General features: G+C 39.3%; 1 protein-coding gene across 6 annotated transcripts in view; it reads right to left on the bottom strand.

Moving 5' to 3' along the window:
* Positions 1-25089, bottom strand: part of CDH10 (cadherin 10) — a 149161-nt gene that overhangs the window by 38348 nt on the left and 85724 nt on the right. For all 6 annotated transcript variants that reach the window (XM_048839658.2, XM_048839657.2, XM_048839656.2 and 3 more), the window contains 3 exons: positions 17336-17630; positions 3266-3385; positions 2636-2803 (listed from right to left, as the gene is read on the bottom strand). In XM_048839658.2, the coding sequence (XP_048695615.1) occupies positions 2636-2803; positions 3266-3385; positions 17336-17630 (583 nt within the window). The remainder of the gene's footprint in view (positions 1-2635; positions 2804-3265; positions 3386-17335; positions 17631-25089) is intronic.

Raw genomic sequence — 25089 nt, 5'->3', positions numbered from 1 at the left:
TCTAAATGGTCCACAAAAAGATGCTCTTGCATAATGAGTTATCTGAAATGCAGCTGTTCATGGCATCATGGTTAGTCGTGTCAAAATCACAACCAAACCAACATGGTGGATTTGTCCACAGCTCTGAAATCAGTTCCCTAAGGGACACATTTACTAAAAGCTTAATTGAGCAGTTTATCAGTGAAACCTATTAATACCTAAATAAAACCTACATAATTTGCTGGGATATGTCATGACAATATACTATCATCAAATACTGGTTAGTCATATAACAATCAAAACACAGCAAAAAAACTGAAGTTATGCATTTCCTTTTTCACAGTTCTCTAATTAGTTCTTTATATTCTCTACTTGTAGCTGTTCTAGGATAAGACATCTTTTTTCCCCCATCACAAAATGCAATTTTTCCATGTCAAAAATCACAAGTGGATTGATATGCTGAAGTGGTATATGCTGACACCAATCCTTGGTTGCACTTAAGTTACTTATGCCACTTTGCTCCCACAAAGTGACCCCAAAGCCACCTTAACTGGCCATTCCTCCAGCATCTGGTGATCCTCATGTTTCTACTCAACCTTCCTTCCTTCCAGATAGGAAAAGGGGTTTGGCCAGGGAATTCCAGCACATTGGTGTTCCCCATCTTCCAGAAGAGTTTCTTGCAGCTGTTATCAGGTTACTCTAATTTATACCCTGGGACCAGCACCTTTTTGGTCTAGGACTGGGTACCCTTTGTGCTCCCAACTGAGCTACACCAAATGCCCTATGCCTGCAGCTGATGGTTGAGCTCCCTGGGTATTAACAGTGATCAGTACCCTGAAGTATCCATCGTAAACACTCCATAACTGATATCAGTGTTGTCTTCACTGGTTTCAGAAAACAGATGTTTATCTAATAAATTTATGAATCTAGTGAGACTGTCCAAATCATGAATCTGAAAATGTCTGATGAATATGACAGATTTATTATTTTAACCTCATTAACATAGTAAGAGACTGTCACTTTCTTTAAGCTCATATACACATGATGAAGTCAAGAATCATTTTAATGTTTATTAACAAGTTTTAGATGCAATTTAAACGTTTTTGGTTTTTTTTAAATCAATACTACTTTAGCAGTGTCATGAATCTGGCAAGTTTTCAGTCAGTTTCATGAACACTTTAAGATTTGTGTGTCTGTTGTAATTTACTCCATGTCTAACACAGCAGTGGCGGGTATCAGCAGAAAGAGAGGGGTAGCCATAAAAATATCCCCAACTGCAAAGTAATTCGGCAACAAATTAATTGCTATAGATGAAGGGCCTTATAATTACTTCCTTTTGAAGTCAATGGAAAGATACCCACTGACTTCTCTGGGAGTTGGATCAGGCCACAAGTGAATACAATGAATATAAAAGCTAAAAAGTCATAGGTATTCAATGAAGAATTCAGTTATAGCCGTTCCATAAACAACAGGCTGGGAACAAGCTGTGGAAGGTGGGGGGACAAATGACAGTCCTGCATGAGGTGCAAATGATTAAGGCAGGAATCATGACCTGCACTGTACAAGTTATTGCTGGTCAGTTCCCAGAGGAGTGAAGCTAATAAAGTTGTGGCCTAATTAAACCACATCACTTGCATCTCGTCTTTCTTCCTGTGTGTCCAAGACAATTACGCACTGCCTGTTATTTGAACTTGTTGAAGTCAGAGATATCGGGCCTGACTCTCCTCTGTTGTACTCCAGTGCAAGTCAGGAATAACATAATTGAAGTCAATGGAGTTGCATCAGGATAAAAGTAGTGGGAGAGAAGAAGGATGGGAACTATTTGCTGTTATAGAATCTTGGGCACTCCATAAATGTTCTGGCTGCAATATATGCAAAATGTTTTAAATAGGTAGTAAAATGTTCACCTACATAAACCATCCTACCAATCGGAATTTTCAATTAATATTCTAACAAGTTTGCAATATGAAAGAGTCTAACAATTTCAGGTTACATAAATAGAGGCTAATAATGGTTTCCTATTCTAGTTTGAGACTATGAAGGCTTGAAAGCTGTAATATCACAAAAAAGGTTAAAAAGCAGTATAAAGTGCTTTGATAAGTTTAAGTTGTCAAAAACAGTGATGTTAAATGCCATTCACATTCACTTTGGGAGGTTCTCTGCATATCAGCTTTTTAGAGCACTGTGTCTATACAAATACAGATCTGTTTGGATTTCCTCAGGTAATTCCTCCCCAGAGTTGGGGTCTTCATGATTAAATGTTTAAGCAGGGACTACAGTGCACCTATTTCCTCCTTGCTAAAATTAATACATGTTTTGTTTTCCAGTAAGAATTAAAAATTGTTAATCTATAGGTAACCAGAAAGAAAGAATTGCTCTAATGCTCTTATGATCCTGCCCCACTCCCACAAATAATCCGGAAAGGTATCCCAGGTTTCCTTTTGTTCTATATGATCATGTAACCATTTCCCTGAACAAAGGACTACTGTAACATTTAATTTTCTACTTTAATAACAGTGAATAAATCTGTACATAAGCCTTTTGTTCATGTGTGCTCCATAATCTAGATTTACTTTAAATTAAACCAGATGGCGATTGCTTAACTCTTTAATTCTGAAGCTTTTGTAGTGCAGGAGGACTATTAAATGTAGCTTACTCTGGGGGAATCGCGGTGGATTGTCGTTGACATCAGTCAGTGTGATGTTCACCGTAGTGGTCCCTGATAATCCACCCATCTGGCCTCCCATGTCTTTTGCCTGGATAACTACTTGGTACTGCTCCCTGTTTTCTCTGTTCATGTTTGGCAAAGCAGTCCTGATGATGCCTTTAGGAAAACATGTAAGCAACCGTTATCCATCCCTGCATTTCTGACATGCACCGTATCACGATACTGAGTTTTTTTCAATGTGTCTTTAAAACATGTTTTTCAAGCGTGCATCCACTATCAGCGCAATCCAATTATCTGTGTATCTCTGTGAAGAGTTTTCATTACAGCTTCTCTCTTTCTATGTACAATGATAGAAACAAAAACATTAGTCCTATATTACAACTTTCTCATTCCTACCCAAAACAATACAAGTAACTTATGCTTTATTTAGATAGCTGTAATAGAGAGGGCTTTCACCTTTATTACAAGGATTGTAAGTTACTGAGACACAGCAAGTAAGAAACGTTGTAGCCCTTCACTGCTTGGCTTTGTACAAATCTGCCCCATTTTTGGTGCGTTTTCTAGAAGAAAGAAAACTACTGCGCTTGTGGTAGACGAAAACAATATCAGTTTCCTGACCTGTTTCTGGCTCCACAGAGAAATATGGCTGTCCCTGAAGTATGCTGTAGATGACACGGGCACTGTTTCCATATGAAGGGTCATCCGCATCAGTAGCTGTGACTTGCACCACAGAAGTACCTGAAGTATCCAAATTCAGCTTAGTTCTGCATGGCACCAGGAGGAGGAGCAAAAGCACTCGTTTTCATTCAAGTAACCCCATTGAAATCTTCATTGACTCCTGCATCACAGGGACCTGTTTGTTTATCTACATATAAACTTGTGGTCAATTAAAAAAAATGTATTTACTTATTCAAGTTATAGGATCTAGTACTAAGCAGTTTGGAAGCTGTTTCCTTAAATCTGAATAGAAGATCAGAACCAAGTTAGTAAAGTCAAACCAGAACAGCAGCAGAGTTTAATGCATATCCTTACATGATTATTATTGGCTAATAACCATTGTTTTCTTTTAGGTTTTTGAACATAAACAAGTGTCTGTGTTTCAATGACACCAGATTGTCTCATAAATCTTTCTGTGCACTGATGGCAATGCAATATACAAAGATCCAGGAATGTTAAAGGGACAGCAGATTGAATAGTTCACCTAGATCTGCACTTCTCGCCCTGGTGGGAAAAAGGAGATATAAGCACCATTGCCTCTCCACTCTAAAGGGAAAAACAAATATATATTACATAAAACATGCATACTTACCTAAAAGATATATTTTGAAATGTCTTAATCTTCTACACTTCATGGAATAGCATGGCTACTTCAAACTTTTCTGTGAAATAATCCCTCCCCAAACCCTTCAAGCATCCTCACTATTATTTCTGTTTGTAGCACTGCAGAGTCTCCATCCCGATGAAGTCCAAATTATGGCACTTACAGTGATGGGGAGTATCATGATTGTTTCCTATGTATTGCAGCTCCATATACTGCACACACATATATACTTTTGCTTCTCTTATTGTGTATTTAAAAAGTCATCTATCACCATGGGATCTGCCCATTTGGCTAGCCATTGGACTTCTTGGGGACAGGAAGTCCTTCGGGTACATTTCTTCTCTTGTTCCAGTTATCTTCCCTCTCCTGCATACCTTCACCACATTACTGCATAATATTGACACCTGTGACAACAGCAACCAGAATCAGTTTTCTGTACTTTTAATCTGATCTACATTAACCACTGACCCTAAAAGCAATTGTCATGGCAGGATGTATGGGATAAAGGCTACACTGCTACTTTGCTTGGAGCCGGATTCTCTAAAGGTGCCAAGCACTCTGGTCCCGACCTAGCAAATTACTTCAGCACATGATTAACTTTAAGCATGTGAGTAGTCCTGCTTATGGAACTATATATATGCTGAATGTTAAGCACATCCATAAGTGCTTTATTGGACCAGAGCTAGAAAGCTCAGCATCTTGCAGAATTCAGTCCCTACAGAGCAAACAAGAAATGACTAAGTAAGGGGTGCCTCTAAATTAAGGCAAGAGCATGGCAGGAGGACAGGAGGGTGGTTCCTGCTTTTTTATGTTGATGTTCATATGAACACTTAAAACAGAATGCAGAATTCATTGAAGAAAATGGTATTGGGAATAGAAATCATAGAAAAAAATGGCTGCACATGGAGACTGCACAAACACAAGACAAACATCTGGAATACCTTCTGTTATACTAATAATTGCTAAAGGCCATGTCCACATGAGGCAGAAAACTTAAAATCTATTATATGCCAAAGCATTTTCTAATCTACAGATTTCCTTAGTGACACTGAAAAACCCTCTTGGGAACTGATAACAGGTTATGCTGTTCTTTTAGGGAAGGTACATTTTTAACTCTGTAAATTAAGAAGGGAGTCACATGTGCATCTCGATGACGGAAGGCATCAGACCAGAGACTGACTCAGCTGTGTGTGACACGATTACATATTTTGGCACAGAGTAGATTTTGAGGGGTACAGTGCTCATAATTTTTGCTACGGTGTCTGAAATTAAGTTTTGAGACTCTGATCCTACAACGTATTGTGTGTGGATGGACTTCTGAATCTGCATGCAACAAATTGCAGGATCAGGGTTTACCTTCCTGATCCCAAACAGCATAGGTGTGGAGTATTGCACATCCAAGGCAAAGCTAAACAATGATGAGCACTATAGCATTAATGAAAGTGACACATTAATGAGGAGAAGGAGTCAAGCCTCAAAGGCAATGCATAGCTAAGTTCCTGATTAGCATGATGAAGGTTTCTCTTTTGACCATGTCTCCTGAGATATACTCATTCTCTGCCCTGGCCCTGTCCCCTTTTTTACCCTGTTCCTTCACAAAGAAGGGAGTGGTCGCAAAGGGGCTTGACATATATTACCACCAAACATGGAAGCTGGGAGAGCACAACTTTGCACTCCTCCATACACATCAGAACAACTTGCAAGATCAGTTTATGGACTTACTAGCTGAATTATCTCTCTTTCCTTTTAAGTGCTGAGTGAAATTGGAGGGGCTTATATATGCATATGCTTTATACAGACCAATTAGCAGCATTTATTAAAAGGAATTCAAATGTGTTGCAATTGGATTGTCTTTCTGTTTCTACCAAAACTAAATATATCTATCAGTTCTCTCTGGAGGAAAAATTGGAGAATATACTTATAATTTCTGAATCCTTAGCAGAACTGGACCTTCGAGTGTTATTTGATTGAATTTTGAAGGGTAATAAGACTCTGGATATTGGATAATATTTCTTCCTCCTATCTGAGGATGTATTTTTATTTTGTTTTATGGTATGAATGCTGATGAGAGGATTAAGTTAACGGACATTGAAAGTTACAGTAAAAAATTGTCCGCTTCCCTTTCTCCATTTTTCTTTTAAATAGCATGTGAATACTCTACATACCTCTTCATGGTTTTGCACCCTTAATGAAAGTTGATGCTTAGTGTTCTCTTACATATAAAAGCAATTTAGCAAAACAATGTGAAGAATTATGCCCTTCCTTATAATCAATATTTTAAAAAGTTACAGAGCAACCTTAAAAATGTAGAAGTACAGATATTTGAAATTGCCAGCTTGCTTTACATTTTTGCTTCTAAAGAAATAGAGCTTTCTAATTAATAGGACATTTATTGCTTTAAATTCCATTTTTGATTATTTGCTGTTAGATGATTTGTTAACTCTGAACAGCTTGTTGTAAATGTTTAAAAAGTCAAGAATGCATGCCTTTTTGAAAGACAAGTTTTAGTTAAACATCAGTTGTTTGGCTCAGGACAGGACTAAATGGGGAAATGCTATGGCCTGTATTATACAGGAGGTCAGACTAGATCAGAAGTTCTCAGACTGTGGTCTGAGCTCCATTCAGGTGTTCCATGGATAGTTCCCTCTAAGGTGCATGCCTGGGCAGCCGCACACAACAGAATGAAGGGCCACCCACCTAAGTAGTGGAGCCACACTGGTGGGGCTCCATTAATCAGGTGCCTGGACCCTGGAGAAGACACACATGTAAGGTGAGGTGGTGGCCTTGGGGAGAATAAAGGCTAGGTGGGAGGGGGCAGTGGGGTGGTGAAGAGGGGATGGGGGAATTTGGGATGTGAAGAGCTGTGGGATGTTCTGAGGTGACTTTCCCCAGCTCCAGGGCTGCGGCTGCTGGGGAGACAGATGGCCTTCTTTCCCAGCCCCAGCTCAGGAACTGCTGCAGTGGGGGAGAGAGGGCACATCCATTGCATTAGAAAGGTAAGACTACTGATATTAAAATATGAGTTGTGTGCTTTTATTTGTAGAAGAAAAATGTTAATTATTAAGATTTTTTTTATATAGCGCTTTTATCCAAAGTGCTTTACAATAGTTAGCTAATGGTATTAACAACATTTCGAAAGATCATTAAGTGGTCTGCTGAGACCCTCACCAATTTTCAAGTGGTCTGCAAAAAAAAAAAAAAGTTTGAGAACCACTGGACTAGATAATCTATTGGTCCCTTGTTTTTTTTGTTTGTTTGTTTGTTTTTAAATCTATGCATTTATTTCTTTTCTTCTGGATCTTATAGCATGCCTTTCTGAGAGCTATGCTCCACCAGTTGTGTTTCACAAGATGCACAGACAACATATGACTCCATTTTTCATTTGAAGCCACACCACACTAAGCATGGAATAAATTATTTTGGATACGTTCCCTCTACCTCGGTCACCTCCATACCTGTAATGACCACCATTGCAAAGTGTCCCCTGTGCAGTTTCACAAGGTAAATCTATGCTGCTACTCTGAGCAAGTGTCCCGATCCAAGTAGACAGATTTGTGCTGTAAAAACAGCAGTGTGGATGTTATGGCACCAGCTGAGGATTGGGCGGGCTTGAGAGGCTGAGATGCCGCTCCAGCCGTAATGTCCACACTGCTATTTTTAGCACATTGGCTTGAACCGAGCTAGCACAAGTCTGTCTACTCAGGCTGGAAAGCATATTCCCAGCTGCAGTGTAGACACGCACACACACACACACACACACACGCTCCTTCTGAAGGCTACAGATTTGATCCTGTTCCCACTGAAACCAATGGGAGCAGGCTTGAGTTCTGCATCAAGCCGCTCGTTACCAGATAGTGTCATGCTGAGGGCAATGTGGAGCCACATCACCCGCGGTGGGGTGGAGGGCCGGTTTGGTGAGGGATTGTACCATCTTATTGGATGGTGCAGCCTGTTTCCCTTTGTCCACCCGGCTAGCTGCTATGTGGTGGTTGGGGGGAAAAGCATGGACCCTGTTAAACTTGTTAGACTTGTGCCTCCTTTGGATGTAGGAGATACTGCTGGGGGTCTGGCCCTTGCACAGGGGTGGTGGCAGGGGGCATAAAAGTAAAGGAAAGCTCCTTGCACCCTCTCCATGCACCACACAGGGATCTGACATAATCTCACCTACAATAGGGACCCTGTGATTAACCAAACAGAAAAAAAGACTAAATTTACATAATATACTCCCAATGAATAATTCTACCAGCTCAAGTTATGATTTGTTCTACCCTGTAGCCTTATTGCCTTCTATTTTGCGATGCTGAATTGCATGAGTGTCTAATCAGCCCCCAAAATTAATTTGTACAGATCAATTTGAATGTGTTAGCTGCTTTCCTTTACATTTCATCATCACATTTAACCACTTTTGAAACAAAACCCTCTTTCAAGCCATTCAAGGTATGTAAAAGTGGACCTTGATTGCCCTTTCCAACATTATCTTGCCATTACCTGTCGGCAATTTATAGTTACCTCTTAAGAAACCATTTGTTTCCCATCTGGTAGCCAATTTTTAATCCATTTCAATAGCACTCCCATGTACCAGTCTTTATACATCAAATCTTTGTGGATCAGTCTTTTGTGGGAATAGTATCAAAAGCTTTTCTGAAATGCAAGCAAAACGATTGCACATCCTTTGCTTCCCTTTTGTTTGCCAATTCAGTAATGTACTGAAAAATACTGAAACAAATTAGTCAGACCTCTTAGTGTTGCACAGTCTTTCATCAATGTTTCCATTTTAAAATGAAGTCAACTTAGGTAACCTATGAAAACGGGTTGCATTTTTGATATTCCATGATATGTTACACCATTTTAGATGGGTTTCAGAGGAACAGCCGTGTTAGTCTGTATTCGCAAAAAGAAAAGGAGTACTTGTGGCACCTTAGAGACTAACCAATTTATTTGAGCATGAGCTTTCGTGAGCTCACTTCATCACTCACATCTGATGAAGTGAGCTGTAGCTCACGAAAGCTCATGCTCAAATAAATTGGTTAGTCTCTAAGGTGCCACAAGTACTCCTTTTCATTTTAGATGGGTAAGTATCTCATGGCATTACTGAAATAAATAGCAGATCTATTTCTCCTCCTCTTTACACCTGGTATAAATCAGGAATAACTATCAAATTAATGGAAAATTTGTGACAGAGAAAAATCATGTCCAGTGCACTTAAAAGATACTTCCTGCTGAAAGAAGAACTGTAAATACTCTGCTCTATGCAGCCCTCAAGTTAAATTCTGTCCCTTGGATGCACATACACAACTTCTGATGAAATTGGTAGGAGGCAGAGCTACATGTTGAGAGCAAACTTTGACCCTTGTGTTATAAAGCTGAGAATACCATTGTATGGTAGAACATAAAAGGACCAAAATTCACCAAACACACTCCAACTACTCTGTAAATAGACCAAAGTAGCTGGAGTGTACTGGTGAATCTGGTACATTATAAATAATTTATAGAACAATTGCATTAATCCAGTTTTACCCTGCGATAACTACACATTTTATGCCATACAGTGGAGAAATGCACTGCTGAATCAGGCCAATAGCGTTTACATAATATAACTAAACAGCCAGCTTCTAGAATATTGTAGCTCTCAGAAGGCATGTCTGAAAATAATTGTAATGATACCTTTTGAACATCTCTAAAGTCTGACCTAAACTGGGTATAATAATATTAATACACTTCACAATTTATGCTGCTTTCCATGTACGCATCTTAAAACACTTTACAACTATTCATGAATTTAACCTTTAAATTAGGTAAGGATCAGACAGGATAATTAACAAGAAGAAAGTTGGATAAGAAATGCATGGCAGAGCTTGGATGGGAACTCAGACCGTCTCCCTCCCAGTTTTGTGCATTAACTACACACTAAGCTCCCTTCTGCTGGCATATCTATACAAACAGCATGCTGAAATAGCAGAAATCTATCTGCTGTTTCCCGAGAAAAAGAGGGGAAATAATTGCATGTACTTTCCAGTTTGTTAATTTTTGAAATGTGAGTGCTATATTACATGCAGCAAATTAAATGGAGAGGAGATAGACTCAGTGAAAGTAATGTCAGAAAGAGCGTCTAGATACCTGGCATTCCAGTAAGTGAGGAAAAAGCTGCTGGAGACAAGCATAGCACTCAAGACTGTGTAAATCTTTTTGGGTGGCCTTCCAAAAAATAACATAATAATCATTATTCCTTGGATTTTTCTGCTACTGACTGTAGATTTTATTTTATTTTAGTGTGCAGTGGATTGACATAGTGTTTGGTACTAAATACGAGGATGCAATGCAATCGTATGAGCCATTAAAACCTGTCATTCTGAGATTCTAGCTGAGCAGATGTGGGAGGGTTTTGCTGGAGAATTAGCAGGAAGAAGTACAGAAAAAAATAAAAATAAAAATATCCAAAGTGGTAGCATGGTAAATGACTGAAATAAGAAGGAAGTGCTATAGAAAACAATTATTGCTATGATATTTTAGCAGTGGGAAAAGGGGACATATCATACTAATGAGAGAGTGAACAAATGCCTGGGGAGCAAGTAGAGCAGTGGCAGCTACAAATAGTCCTGATTGTTCTTCTGAAGAGAAAGACAAAAGGAAAACTATGTCTAAAGATGACAGGCTAACTGTGGGATGGCCAAGTTGCAGTCCACATGTAAACCCAGAGGGAGGTTACACCTTTATGAAGTGCACATTGATATCCATAATGCAGGAAGGCAGAATAGATTAGAGGGCTAGAAGAACAACTAGGAAGGATGATAGCCATCAAAGATGTGAAGAAAATCATAGCCTGGGGAATTCATAGGCTGTGCTGCTAAACCCTGAAGATATGAAGTGAGAACACTGAGGGAGTGATTAAAGAACAGAATTCCTAGGCTGGAAGAGATGAATAGAGAAGCATAATTGAAAGGAAAGAAAGGATGAGATCATAACAGGAATCATAACAGGTTTAAAGTCAGAAACATCTATTCTTGTCTGAAGGATATTAGCAGAGAGTCCAGAGGAAAAAGTACAGGGAAGAAAATTGATTTATCTGCAGCCATGAGAAGAAACCCTTTGTGAAACATGAGGAACACCAAGAAGACAGGAAAGAACAAAGAATAAAGTTATAAGTGGTAATCCTTTGGGACTCAGTGAGGAAAAGAATGAAGGAAGAGGATATGTACAGTAATCTACATAAAGCGGGCAGCCTTACTGGGCTACTGACCTAAATGCAGGGTCCTCATCTTTGCCCATGACCTGCACAGAGGAAAAATGAACAAGGTAATAAGGGTCATGAACAAGAGACTAAAGTAGATAATACCACAGAGTGACATTCTCAGAGGCAGAATCCCTAAATGCACAAGGAACGCACTAGCTACTACCCCCAACCTAAGGAAGAGCAGCATATTGCTGCATGCATGTTCAGGCAGCTCCACCATTTGATATACTGAGGGAATAATCCTGAGTCCTTTCCTATCCTCTTTGGAGTATTTCATGATCAAAGGGATACTAGGAGGGAACCGTCCCTGTACTCCAGGGATAGGGTGACCAAATAACAAGTGTGAAAAATTGGGACACCTTTTTTTTTTTTCCAGGGGAGGTGGAAGGAAAGGGAAATAGTTGCCTATATAAGACAAAGCCCCTAATATCAGGACGGTCCCGATAATATTGGGACATCTGGTCTCCCTATCCAGGGAGAACAAGGATTTTAAAAATATCTTCCTGCTGGCTCTTCCACCCTTTTCCTCCTTGTGCACTCAAGGAGCTGCTGGGCACATAGATGGCCTTCTTTGAAGAATGCAGACTGTTTGGTAATGTGCAAATTGTGGAAAATCATGTGGGCTAAAACCTTGACAAGCTTTTTTGCAGGATAGGGAATTGTACATGAAATCTTGGTAAAATGTTAGAACTAAAAAAAATAAAATATGTACCCAATAGTTCAGGCAAAACTGTCAGAGGAAACTGCAGAACAGTTATTGGTTATTTTTAAGAATTCTTGGAAAAGAGATGAGAAACCTTATGGAGAAATTCTGTAGATTTTAATAGAGCTGAATGCCATAGGAATCCATAGAATACTAGAAACTTCTTCATTAAATTCTATCAGATGCTTAAGAGAGCCTATAGAAAGGATATGATTTTCTATTAAATTGTAGAGGACTTTCTCATGAAGGACAATTATTTCAGAAACAGAGTAAAAAGATACTATGTGATATTATGGTTATGGCTGAGATGGCACTTTCAGCCTAGGTCAATGGTTTGTAACTTTATTTGGGAAAAAAAAAAAACATGGACCTTATTCCTCCCAGTGCTTAAAGGGGTCTGAAAAAAAAAAGGGGGTCAACACAAATCTGGAAACGGCAGCTCTGGTAAGGCAGTTATTAAAGTGCACCCCTCAGACATGGGTCTCAATTTTTATTTTATTTTTTTAAAATTCTATTTTATTTATTTATGTATTGGCTCTGTGACCCACTCCCTATTTTAAGCACTTTCACCTTGCCTAATTTTTATGCTTGTGCTAAATGGGCATAAAATGCTACTGTTGTGGGTTGAGTTAAACCTCCTTTAAACTGATGGTTGTCACATCTGCCTTTCATTATGGATAAATGTAAGAAACAATTAAGCTTCTTTATGGAACCAGACAGAAGAAACAATAGCAGCCTTCACCCAAAACATAGGTAACTGCAAGACATGTAAGAAAAGGGTTTTGCCTGGATATTGTTTGGTGCTTATGTCTGTGCCTGTCTCTGAGAGAGAAGCAGGAGAAACAGCATAGAAGCTGAGAGGGAAATAGAAGAAACCCAAGGACACAGCCAGAACGAGAAGTGGGAACACTGCAGAAATGCCCGGAGAGAGCTTTTGGGCTAGGTATTGACCAGCCAGAGGCTTGGAACTGTGCAAAAAGAAACTCTTCTGCTGTTTAATTCCTGCCGTGTTCAGGGAAACAAGATACTCTGTAGATTCTTAGTAAATAAGCACAACTTCATCAACATCAAATTCTCCTCCTAAATGAAACAAACCACAAATTTTGGCTAAGTACTTGGGTTAAAAAGGGGTAGCACTATTACCATGAATATGAGTGCAAAATTCTGATCTGGAAGCATTTTACATCCACTTTGCACAGGTATATATGACTTGAGAAGCAAAGCATTAAAATGTCAGGCCCTATGCTTTCAGCTGAAAAATCTTATGCATTATTTCAGCCTGTTAGAAAATTCCCCTTGAATTTGGAGATTATGCTTATGACCCAATTTTGATTTATACTGTCTGGAGCCTAGAAAAAGTCCTGCTGGCAACTCACAAACAAACAAACAAAAAAAGTCTACATTTGTGAAATAAAGTTGTTCACAGTTAATTGTTTGAGTAGCTGTTAAAACAGTAGTCCAAATTCTGCTCTTTACTCAGAATTTAGTCCTATTAACTTCAGTAGGACTACTTGTGTAAGTAAAAGGGGCAGGATTTGATCCACTATACTTGGAATACACAAATTTTGCTTTCTGTGATAACTAGCTCATCTTTTAGATATCCAGGTATATAGGTTTTAGCCATCCACCTTCAACATTTGCACTGGATTGAGCCGAGCAGATGCAGTGGTCTCAAAGGTTGTTTACTTGGTGACATGAAGTACATACTGGCACCTACAGACCCAGAGAGTTCAAAACTTTGAACTGAATGTGAGGTCTAATGATTGCACATGAAGATACAAGTCATGAATATCTCAGATGCATTTACACAAATGGGTCTTTTTTGTAATTGAGAATGGGATAATAAGAGCCAAAAGGTTGAAACTGAACATGGAATCATTCACAATAGGAAAATACTTTAAATTAAGGCATTGAATTGCTTTCATTAAAAGTATCCAAAAATAGTTTATATACAGCCTAGTGGAATGTCTTTTAGAGAAAGATTTTGAGGATGGGACTGATGGTCTGAGATGGCTTTTCCAATCCCAGCTCCTGCCATATGCCTCCCTTTCCAAATGATACAGAACTGTTCTGTCAAAATCATCTCCTTAATTGAAGCTGCATGACATTTGCTGAGACTTACGGTACCAGAAAAGCTATAATTTATATATAGTCAATGTTATTTTTGTGTTCCATTTTAAAAACACTGAAGCTAGATAACCTTGTTGTGATCCCTTCATTATTCAGACTAGTTTTGTAGGGTCCCAATTAGGGCTGTCAATTAATTGCAGTTAACTCACACGATTAACTAAAAAAAAATTAATCGTGATTAAAAAAATTATTCATGATTAATCACAATTGTAATTGCACTATTAAACAGTAGAATACCAATTGAAATTTATTAAATATGGTAAGTGTTTTTCTACATTTTCATAAATATTGTATTCTCTGTTGTAATTTAAATCAAAGTGTATATTACTCTTGATTACAAATAGTTGCACTGTAAAAATAATAAACAAAAGAAATAGTATTTTTCAATTCACCTCATACAAGTACTGTAGTGCAATATCTTGGTCATGAAAGTGCAAGTTACAAAAGCAGATTTTTTTTTGCTACATAACTGCACTCAAAAACAGAACAATGTAAAACTTCAGTGCATACAAGCCCACTTAGTCCTACTTCTTGTTCAGCCAACTGCTAAGACCAACAAGTTTGTTTACATTTACAGGAGATAATGCTGCCATTTTCTTATGTACAATGTCACCAGAAAGTGAGAACAGGCATTTAGTTGTATGGCACTTTTGTAGACAGCATTGCAAGGTATTTACATGCCAGATATGCTAAACATTTGTATGCCCCTCCATGCTTTGGCCACCATTCCAGAGGACATGCTTCCATGCTGATGATGCTCATTAAAAAAAAAAAGTGTTAATTACATTTGTGACTGAACTTCTTGGGGGAGAACTGTATGTCCCCTGCTCTGTTTTACCCACATTCCCCATATGTTTCATGTTATAGCAGTCTCAGATGATGATCCAGGACATGATGTTCATTTTAAGAACACTTTCACTGCAGATTTGACAAAATGCAAAGAAGGTACCAATGTGAGATTTCGAAAGATAGCTACAGAACTCCACCCAAGGTTTAAGAATCTTCCAAAATCTGAGTGGGATGAAGTGTGGAGCATGCTTTCAAAAGTCTTAAAAGAGCAACTTTCCAATGAGGAAATTATAGAACCCGAACCACCAAAAAAGAAAATCAACCTTCTGCTAGTGGCATCTGACTCAGATGATGAAAATGAACATGCATCAGTCCACACTGCTTTGGATTGTTATTGAGCAGAACCCATCATCAGCATGGACGCATGTCCCCTGGAATGGTGATTCAAGCATGAAGGGACACATGAATCTTTAACGTATCTGGCATGTAAATACCTTGTGATGCCGGCTACAACAGTGCAATGATGATGCCTGTTGTCATTTTCAGGTGACATTATAAACAAGAAGAGGGCAGCATTATCTTCTGCAAATGTAAACAAACCTGTTTTTCTGAGTGATTGGCTGAACAAGAAGTAGGACTGAGTGGACTTGTAGGCTCTAAGGCTTTACATTGTTTTATTTTTGAATGCAGTTATTTTTTGTACATAATTCTACATTTGTAAGTTCAACTTTCATGATAAAGAGATTGCTCTACAGTACTTGTATTAGGTGAATTGAAAAATACTATTTATTTTGTTTTTATTTACAGTGCAAGTACTTGTAATCAAAAATAAATATAAAGTAAGCTTTGAACACTTTGTATTCTGTGTTGTAATTGAAATCAATATATTTGAAAATGTAGAAAACATCCAAAATATTTAAATAAATGGTATTTTATTATTGTTTAACAGTGTGATCAATTCCATGATTAATCATGATTAATTTTTTAAATCACTTGACAGCCCTAATCCCAATATAACCCTGTGCAGTGCCTTACCAAATAATGCATTACCATTTTTTAAAATAAACTTTGCTCGGTTAATGTTGAAACTTTGAGATGATGGAAGGTTTAGACTATGTGGTAGATGCATATAGTTAACAATGCAGTTAACAGGATGATGCTCCCACATAGTTCTGTAAAGTTCTCTGGGGGTTCTTATCTTCTAGTGTCCATGTCTTCTTCTGTTGATTGTAAATACTAATCAGGGTCAGTGAGGTCTCTCAAAACATTATATGAAATACTTTTAAGTCATACTTTAGTAGCTACTAAAAAGTCAATATTTACCAACAGATTCCACACTCAAGTTATTTTGTATTCTAAATGTAGTAGGAAACTTTGCATCACATATACAATTGTATACTAATCTGGCAAATAGTGAATTTTTAATATTGACCACTTTTTATCATAAAACGTACCTTACATGATTCTTCTGTAAAATTGTTATCATCATATGGAGGACTGTTCTATAGTTTGAACAGGTTAGCTGACATGATGCTGACCACAACACTGCAGTCTTCATACACCAAGACAAATTGAATTCAGCATCATGTCAACTAATTGTGATTCTGAATGTTATTTGTACTGGCTTACATTTATCTCAGTCATGCTCAGCATGTAGCACAATGTGTAACGGTACTTTTATGTCCTTCCATGGGACTCTGCCTAACAACTGCTCAGCGCCTGCCCATGTACCAGCCACAAATAAAAATGAGAATGGGAACTGGCAAAGCTCTTATCCAAGAACCAGTATAGAGGGTGAAATGAAGCATAAAGAGAACAGCGAAGACACTTCGGATTCCGACTACCACCAGCCACAAGCAAGCTGTGGGAGAACTGGAAGGGTAACAACAAAGTCCACCCCTCCCCGCCCCCCCCCCCCCAAAAAAAAAAACAAACAAAAAAACAATGCAAAGAGGTGAACAAAGGCAGAGAATGAACAGAAGCTTCTTCAGGACTGTGTCTGCTGTCAATGCATTAGGAGACAGGAGCAAGGAAGTATAGCTCCTCAGCCACAGAACCCAGGAGAGAGAAGGCAGACTAGAGTTGCTTCAGTTTATAAAAATAGAAAGGAAACACTCCACTGAAGTTTTTATCAAAGGCTTCCCCAATCACCTTTTTCCTGCAGATTTCAGGGAGGGATACAATTCACATAGACCAAACCATGAATTATGTATCACATCTTTTTATTCAAATTCCAACAACATTTGAATTAATGTATTTAAGATTATAAATAGACAAAAGCTCCAACCATACAATTTGTATCTGGATCTGGCTGCAGAGTCTGAACCCTGAACTCCGCACCAGATGTAGGGTTTTCTCTCAGGCCTATTTCTAATTCTAAACAAAGAAAAGTACTAATATTACTTACCTTCTGAGTGAAAATCAGGACTTAACTGACTTTATAATGGTTGGGGAAATGGTTACGTTAAAGATCATAGTTAAAAGTATGTCCTTACACCAGAAATCACTACTTACCGACTACTGACATTTCAGGAACACTAGCAGTATAAATTTCTTCTGGAAACGTTGGTTCATTGTCATTGATGTCATGGATTTTTATGACAAACTCTGACTCGGGCTCCACTGGCCTCAGAGTTCTTCTGTTAATAGCCTGGGCACGAAGGGTGTAAAAGGCTTTCTCTTCCCTATCAATTCTTCGAGTGGCATGGATGTCACCTGTTTTCTCATCAATAATGAAAAGAGTACCAGCCCCATCTCCTGATAAAATGTACTTGAGAGATCCATCTCCCTTGTCCTGGTCAGAGTGAAGCTAAAGGAGAGAGAGAGAGAAAGAAATCTTTTACTTTAAAAAGTTTTTTAAAGACATGAAGTCATTCTGCATGCAAAAAAACAAGATGAGGACTGGAAAAACACTCATTTTCTATTTACATTGACTTGGCACATTGCAGTCATTGTGCTGTATTAAAGCATTCACGTCTCCCTCACTTAACACAAAGAGTCATTCCACTTGACTGTTGTGGCAGATTTTAGTTTTCCAGCAACACCTGTTCTCGGCTGTGAAACATTTGTGCCACAAATCTTAAAGAAGAATTTTATGTTAATGTTGACCTTTTCTTTCCTTAAAGAGAGCCTATTAAAAATTCACAACCTGCTGTGTTAGTTGTAAATTCACTAAGCAGATAAAGGACATGGCAGGATACATGACAATTAAGGAAAACAGAACAACTGGCAGTGTGTCACACGATTTTTAAATTTTTTATTTCTTATTATTTATGTTTCCTTCTCCTAAACTGGAGTACATTTCAGTGTAACTCATTATCACTTTTATGCCCATCAAATAGTTTTATCAGGCTAAACCAAAAAGCATCAGATTCATTAAGCAATCAGTATTGATTTAAATCAGGTTATCAGATATCTTTCTTTACAAATGACTTCTAACACTGGAAGAGCCCTAATGCAAAATGTTTTGCTATTTTATACTGTACTGAAATGCAATTGGCTAAGCCAGAGTGTTACACTCAACACCACCTCCCCGCTTCCTGTTACACAATTCCCTGCTTTCTCATTGAGTCTGTTATGTCTGATTTGTAGAATTAAATAATTCAATTTATTTTCACCCTGAAAGGTATATTTTAAAATGTTTTTAAATTTTGCAGATGTGTCATATCTGATAAAGGCCCCGATATTTTTTTTTTAAGCACCTCTAATCTGTTTCTGATTTTGTGGCCATGCTGTTGAGCATGGAATTTTTTTTTTGGGGGGGGGAACAACCACCACCAACTCTTTAAGCCCATTTAGTGAGTTCAAACAACCATTGGCAAAATTTATGATCACTGTAAGCAGGCAGTTACGTGCCTCACTAACTTATTTGTGCATTTAATGACACTATACATAATAGTTAACAACAATAACATTCATTTATAGGTGCAAACAGCTGGGCATCTAAGCACTATAAAATGTGTCCACACTTATTTGCACCATCAAATTTTTTGCAACATTTATTTATAGGCACAACATTGTAGCCGCAAAATCAAAGTTCACCAAAAAAAAAAAAAAGAGGTCAGGCTGCAAGAATATTAGAATGATCCAAAAAGTTTCACACATAAAATAAAACTAGTGCAGCACTTTGGGCTTTTCCCTCATGTTTTAACTATAATTAGGGGAAACAGCATAGCGATATTAAAGTAGCATTGACTACTTATCAGAATACCATCTTCAATCGTACAAGCTAGGATAACAAAAAGATGTTCATGCTTAGGGAATAAACGGATCACACACTTAGATCAGGTATAAATATTCCCCCATGGTATCCAGTTATTACATTTGTTTTCCTGGTACACTATGTTGCTTTCATACTCTCCTCTAAAGCATCTATTTCAGGCCAATATCAGAGGCAAAATTCTAGACTAGATGGACTACTGGTCTGCTCTGATGTAGCAATACCCAGGTGTCTCTGCAGAAACCAAATGAGTTCAATGGAACAGAGGGATGAAGTAAAGGTCTGAGGATTAATTCCTCTTGCTGTGGTAAATTTTCAGAAGCTGAATCTTTCCCACACACTCATAATGAGCAGAGCCTGGAGAAGGGAAGGAACTCATGCAGGATCTAGGACCAAAGCCATTATCAGCTTAGAAACTGAGAAACTTAGAAAACTGATTAAAAGTTACTGAACTTTGATTAGAGTAATTTTCCCATTCTCTCTTGATTCAACAATAACTAACAGTAAGCGTAAGCATGGAGCAAAGAATTACAGATTAAATTTTGCTTGAGCTAAAAATTAAAATAAACAGTGAACACAGAACAAAACATGTTTGTCATACATCTTCCTTTTTCTAAAAACAAGGAAGACAGTCAGGGACAGCTGGCTACATCTAACAGGAAGAAAGCAAGGAAAGAAATTGTAAGGGGAGTCTCTTCTATGTAAGATCTAGTCCTTTTCTTTCCCCCTCCAGTTTCTTTGCCCCCTACAACTTGGAAGTCTCAACCTCTCCTCAGGCTCTTTCTCTTCCACCTCTTCCTTGCTTTCTAATTTTCTTCACTGGTTTTCTCCTAGACATACCCAAGGACAAAAAGAAAATCTCTCTGACAGTTCCTTCAGCTGTGTGCTTCCTAGGAGGGGCAGAGTCATGAGACACACAACAGCTGGTGCTCTATCATGGGAAGGGAGAAGAAGAGACTGAGATATATTGAATTACCAAAAAGTAACTTTCCTTTTGAAGTATTTTTTGGCATGAAAACAAATGTGCCTGCAAACATCTGGGGTACATGGTCCCAACCATGCAGGAAGAAACACAAGGTACAAAGGATGTGGTTACATTAGGCCACAGCTTTATTAATGCACCTCGGAACTATCCAGCAATAACTTGTACAACACATGTCACCATTCCTTCACGAAATGTTTCCACCAATTTGAGAGATACTATCAGCTCTCCCTGCTGAGACCCCACCACCCTCCTGTCATATGAGAGTTCTGGGGCTGGGGAAAAGGAGCTATCTCCCTGCTGTACCAGATACAGGAGTCAACCCCTTCCTTAGCTTCATTAGGGCATACCTTCCCCTATGCTATGGTGGCCCTGCCTGAGGTGCCCTCCTATGGCAGGCCACAGCACAAAAAGTGTGCCTGCCTCAGTATCCCCTTTTCTTCTAGAGTCCCCAATAACTCCAGACATGCTTCTACATATGAATGGATCTTTTGTGGGGTTAGTTTATAACAAAAGTCCCACTTCATAATTCAAAATTCCCCAGTCCAAATAGTACATTCACTCTTTCCAGTCCCTACAATACACCAGATACAGCTCTGGCTCTTCTCACTGTGCCCCAGCTCCCTAGTGCAGTTTTGACTTCTCTTACCACACCTCACACTCTAGCTGTTTCCCTATGGTTCTAGCTCCTGTCCAGAGCCATCAGTGGACTCATTCCTCCATCATTCCCCAGACTTCAGCCCTCCGGCTCAGAGAGCCAGCAGGCATCTCCTTCTGTTGCTCTCAGCCTTCATCCCTCTCTGACTGTGGCGCTGTGTCCTGGGAAAGTTTGTAGGTGGACCCCTCTCAGCTGCCTCCTGTTTTCACCAGCCTAATCTGGTTTGCTGCTCACTAGGAAACTTTCACGGCTCCCTCCTTCAGGGGCATCCCCTTCCTGAAGCTCTGAGCCCATCTCTGCCTTTCCTCTGAGCTCTCTTGTCCTCTGAATTCTGGATTCCAAACTCTGTTGCCTTGGACCACTTGTCATTTATAACTCCCAGAGGCAGCCCCTCCCTCCCCATGACACCAAACTAGGGTGCAGTAGGACTGCAACAGGAGAAGTTGGCCCAATTTCATTTAAGGGGCCAGGTACCCTGTTACACTTCCCTAAATGCACTTCCAATTCTGGTTTATCAGGAAACTAGACAACCCTCTGGAACAAATACTTCCACTTGACAATTACCACCTGCTAAGTTGTGACATCTTGAATAATATCTCCTGACCCTACCCCCATCAGATCCTGGAGCTGCTGTGGAGTAGGTGAAAAAATTCACACCTGTCCTAGCCAATCTGGCTATGAGGGAAAAATTCTGTCTCAGTCCCAAAAAGGTGAGTAGTGCAATTCCCCTGGCAAACCAAAAAACCTGGTTCTATGCTGATCCAGGGAGAAAAAGGGTTCTGACTGGAGTAACAGGTGTATATATACACCTTTCCTATCCCCTAAGTGTTCAGGGGCCCAGTGACCTACCTGAGCCTCTTCTGGTCAACCCGCATCTCAAGTGATATCACTCCTAAGGGAGGGGGAAATCTTTTAAGGGGCTACAACCTCTTTTCCCCCAACTGGCCAGACAAAGCCCCACTCATAGTTGCAAGGAGCTCATTTTTAGAAGCCTTTGACAGTTTCATGGATTAAATGTAGAATTCTGTGTATGTGATATATTATCAGTGCATATCTATATATCTACAGTATTTAAAATATATTTACACTTCATTCTAATACATTTCTAATTGCAAAGTTCTGAGTCAATAATATTGTCATCTTAAATATGAAATTACTGCATGTAGTCACAGATTGTCCCACTTTCTTAATACCATAGCAAAGTCAACATGCCATTCCTGAAATATTTATCTGTTCAGGTCACTGAGTGGTTATAAAAAACATGCAGTGGTGACAGGCTAATTTAAAGTAGCCCTTTTCTTTTACCAAATTATTGTAGAGATGAAGAGATATATCTGCCCTTGATCTGCATGTGAAATTTCTAACAACTTTAATGGGAGTTGCACATGCAGAATGAATTCACTTCACCTGCATTAAATCAGAGTAATAAGGCTCTATGCAGATGAAGGAAGTCACGTTTGCTGAGGTAAAATCCACTTTTCAAAATCAGAGTCAGAGTGTGGGTCCATAACGCAGCTCCCTTCAGTTACTTTTCTAGCCTATGAGCTACAGCATATTCAAATATCCCACCTAGAGCTGTGCTCACACAGGATTCTGGGGTTTATCATAAGAAACAGAGGTTTATAAGGTTCACTCCAAATGTTCAGTGTCACTAAGGGGTGCTTCCACGGTCCCAGTAGGCACTCATTTTCTAGAAGTCTCCCCAAGCTCAGGGGTGCTGGGAGCACAACTCACATTTGCAGGTAGGCAAAAATAACACATGAAGAACCACAGACATAAAGCATAAGTAACTGTTTTCTGGCATGCGTATATCACCCTAAGGTGGTCTGAGGAGCTATGTTGTATTCAACAACAAACAAATGCATTAGTGATAGGAGGACTTTGAAACACTTAAAGGGTGGAGTGCCCCAAGGGTCGGTCCTGGGGCCGGTTTTGTTCAATATCTTCATAAATGATCTGGAGGATGGTGTGGATTGCACTCTCAGCAAATTTGCGGATGATACTAAACTGGGAGGAGTGGTAGATACACTGGAGGGGAGGGATAGGATACAGAAGGACCTAGACAAATTGGAGGATTGGGCCAAAAGAAATCTGATGAGGTTCAATAAGGATAAGTGCAGGGTCCTGCACTTAGGACGGAAGAACCCAATGCACAGCTACAGACTAGGGACCGAATGGCTAGGCAGCAGTTCTGCGGAAAAGGACCTAGGGGTGACAGTGGACGAGAAGCTGGATATGAGTCAGCAGTGTGCCCTTGTTGCCAAGAAGGCCAATGGCATTTTGGGATGTATAAGTAGGGGCATAGCGAGCAGATCGAGGGACGTGATCGTTCCCCTCTATTCGACATTGGTGAGGCCTCATCTGGAGTACTGTGTCCAGTTTTGGGCCCCACACTTCAAGAAGGATGTGGATAAATTGGAGAGAGTCCAGCGAAGGGCAACAAAAATGATTAGGGGTCTGGAACATATGAGTTATGAGGAGAGGCTGAGGGAGCTGGGATTGTTTAGCCTGCAGAAGAGAAGAATGAGGGGGGATTTGATAGCTGTTTTCAACTACCTGAAAGGGGGTTCCAAAGAGGATGGCTCTAGACTGTTCTCAATGGTATCAGATGACAGAACGAGGAGTAATGGTCTCAAGTTATAGTGCGGGAGGTTTAGATTGGATATTAGGAAAAACTTTTTCACTATGAGGGTGGTGAAACACTGGAATGCGTTACCTAGGGAGGTGGTAGAATCTCCTTCCTTAGAGGTTTTTAAGGTCAGGCTTGACAAAGCCCTGGCTGGGATGATTTAACTGGGAATTGGTCCTGCTTTGAGCAGGGGGTTGGACTAGATGACCTTCTGGGGTCCCTTCCAACCCTTATATTCTATGATTCTATGATTCTATGGTTTAAGTTGGGCTCAAAGAATCACTTATCAGAACTTTAGACCCTCTTTCATTTGCAAATTGGGGTACATAGCTCTCAAAAATAACCTCTCCTGGGATTTCTTCTTTTCTTCATTTTTACCCAACCAGCAAATAGAAAATAAAGGTGATAAAAAACTGTAAGGAGGAAAGAATGGTATTAACCATTTTTTTCAAAACCTCAAAAGATAATTCCAGTCTGAGGGATGAAGGAAAGTTTGAGTTGTTTCTTATTTTGTTCAGAATTACCTTAAACAACTGTTCAATTAATTGCATAATAATTTGGAGAATCTGTTTCCTTCATTTTCACAAGATACACTGTATAAACTCATGGATCCATTGTTGGCAGATAATTACATTACTTACATGACATATTTACTGGGGTGAATCCTGAAATGTTTCCAAGCCCTCCCGCCCTCCCAAAAAAGGTTGGGAATTTGGACTGTCCCTATTTTTCATAGAATGAGTATAGGATAGCTAGACACTCTGGATAAAGGCAATACAGAATGGAGATAGATATAGGGTTTCCCATTACTTAATAGGAGGGCTGTTCATAATAGGCACAACAGTACTTCAAATTAGTTTGTCATGAATTTAAAATGGGACTCTGTTTCTCCAAAAGGATCACAAACCTATGCTGAGTTTCTGAGATTTGTCATATTTCAAACGGTCTCTTAGCTGCTACATATGTATAAAAAGTACTTAATAAACTGCTGATGAAAATGTAACAACATTTGGGAAAAGTCACAACATTTAGTCAAAGAAGAGTGTCTTCCTCTACTGCACTCAAATGAACCAGAAGTAGTTAAATAAAGGACTTTGAGGACACACCTATGAATGCTTTGGGGGTGGCTGGCTGCCCTACTGCAGAGCAGAATATTTAGAAAGAGGCTGCAGTTCCCACACTTAATACATAGAGACTTCAGAAGAACTCACGGGGAGGACCTATCACCATGGTGTCACAGACACTGCAGGGGCACTATGCTGGCACCCAATCCTACTCCAACACCAAGCATACATTACAGTAGTGTGTTCACTCTCCCCTGAAGCTTCACGGTCTGTAGGTCAGACCACAGGTGGCAACTAGAGGAGTAAAGCAGTAAAACCCACAGAAGTGAGGTGAGGAGGTAGACTATATTCTAGCTCATTCTGTAAGCACTGCCACCTTTCCTTTCTGTGGGTCAGAAATGAAATAACTTCTGCAAGGTGCTACAGCCTTACTCTGTTGTAAGATCAAAAGCAGGTCCTCTGGCACTGACTTCACACACATAGCATTGTTGCAAATCAAAAACAAAACCAAAACCTCTGTTCAGTAAGATGGCAACCTATAGTGCTAATATCAGAAATGTCCATTATAAATGATGTTTTGGGGGATAAAACCCCAAAACTGAATTATTTTAAATAGTTCTATGAAAATTTAAAAGATATTGTCCCAAGTGAAATGAAATTTGTCTTTTCCTGACTAGCAGGGAAGTTGGCAAAAAATAAGCTAGTGGAGTTTTCCT

This window comes from Caretta caretta, chromosome 2 (genome assembly GCF_965140235.1).
Source record: "Caretta caretta isolate rCarCar2 chromosome 2, rCarCar1.hap1, whole genome shotgun sequence".
Lineage (NCBI taxonomy): Eukaryota > Metazoa > Chordata > Testudines > Cheloniidae > Caretta > Caretta caretta.
This window is presented reverse-complemented; position numbering and strand designations above follow the sequence as displayed.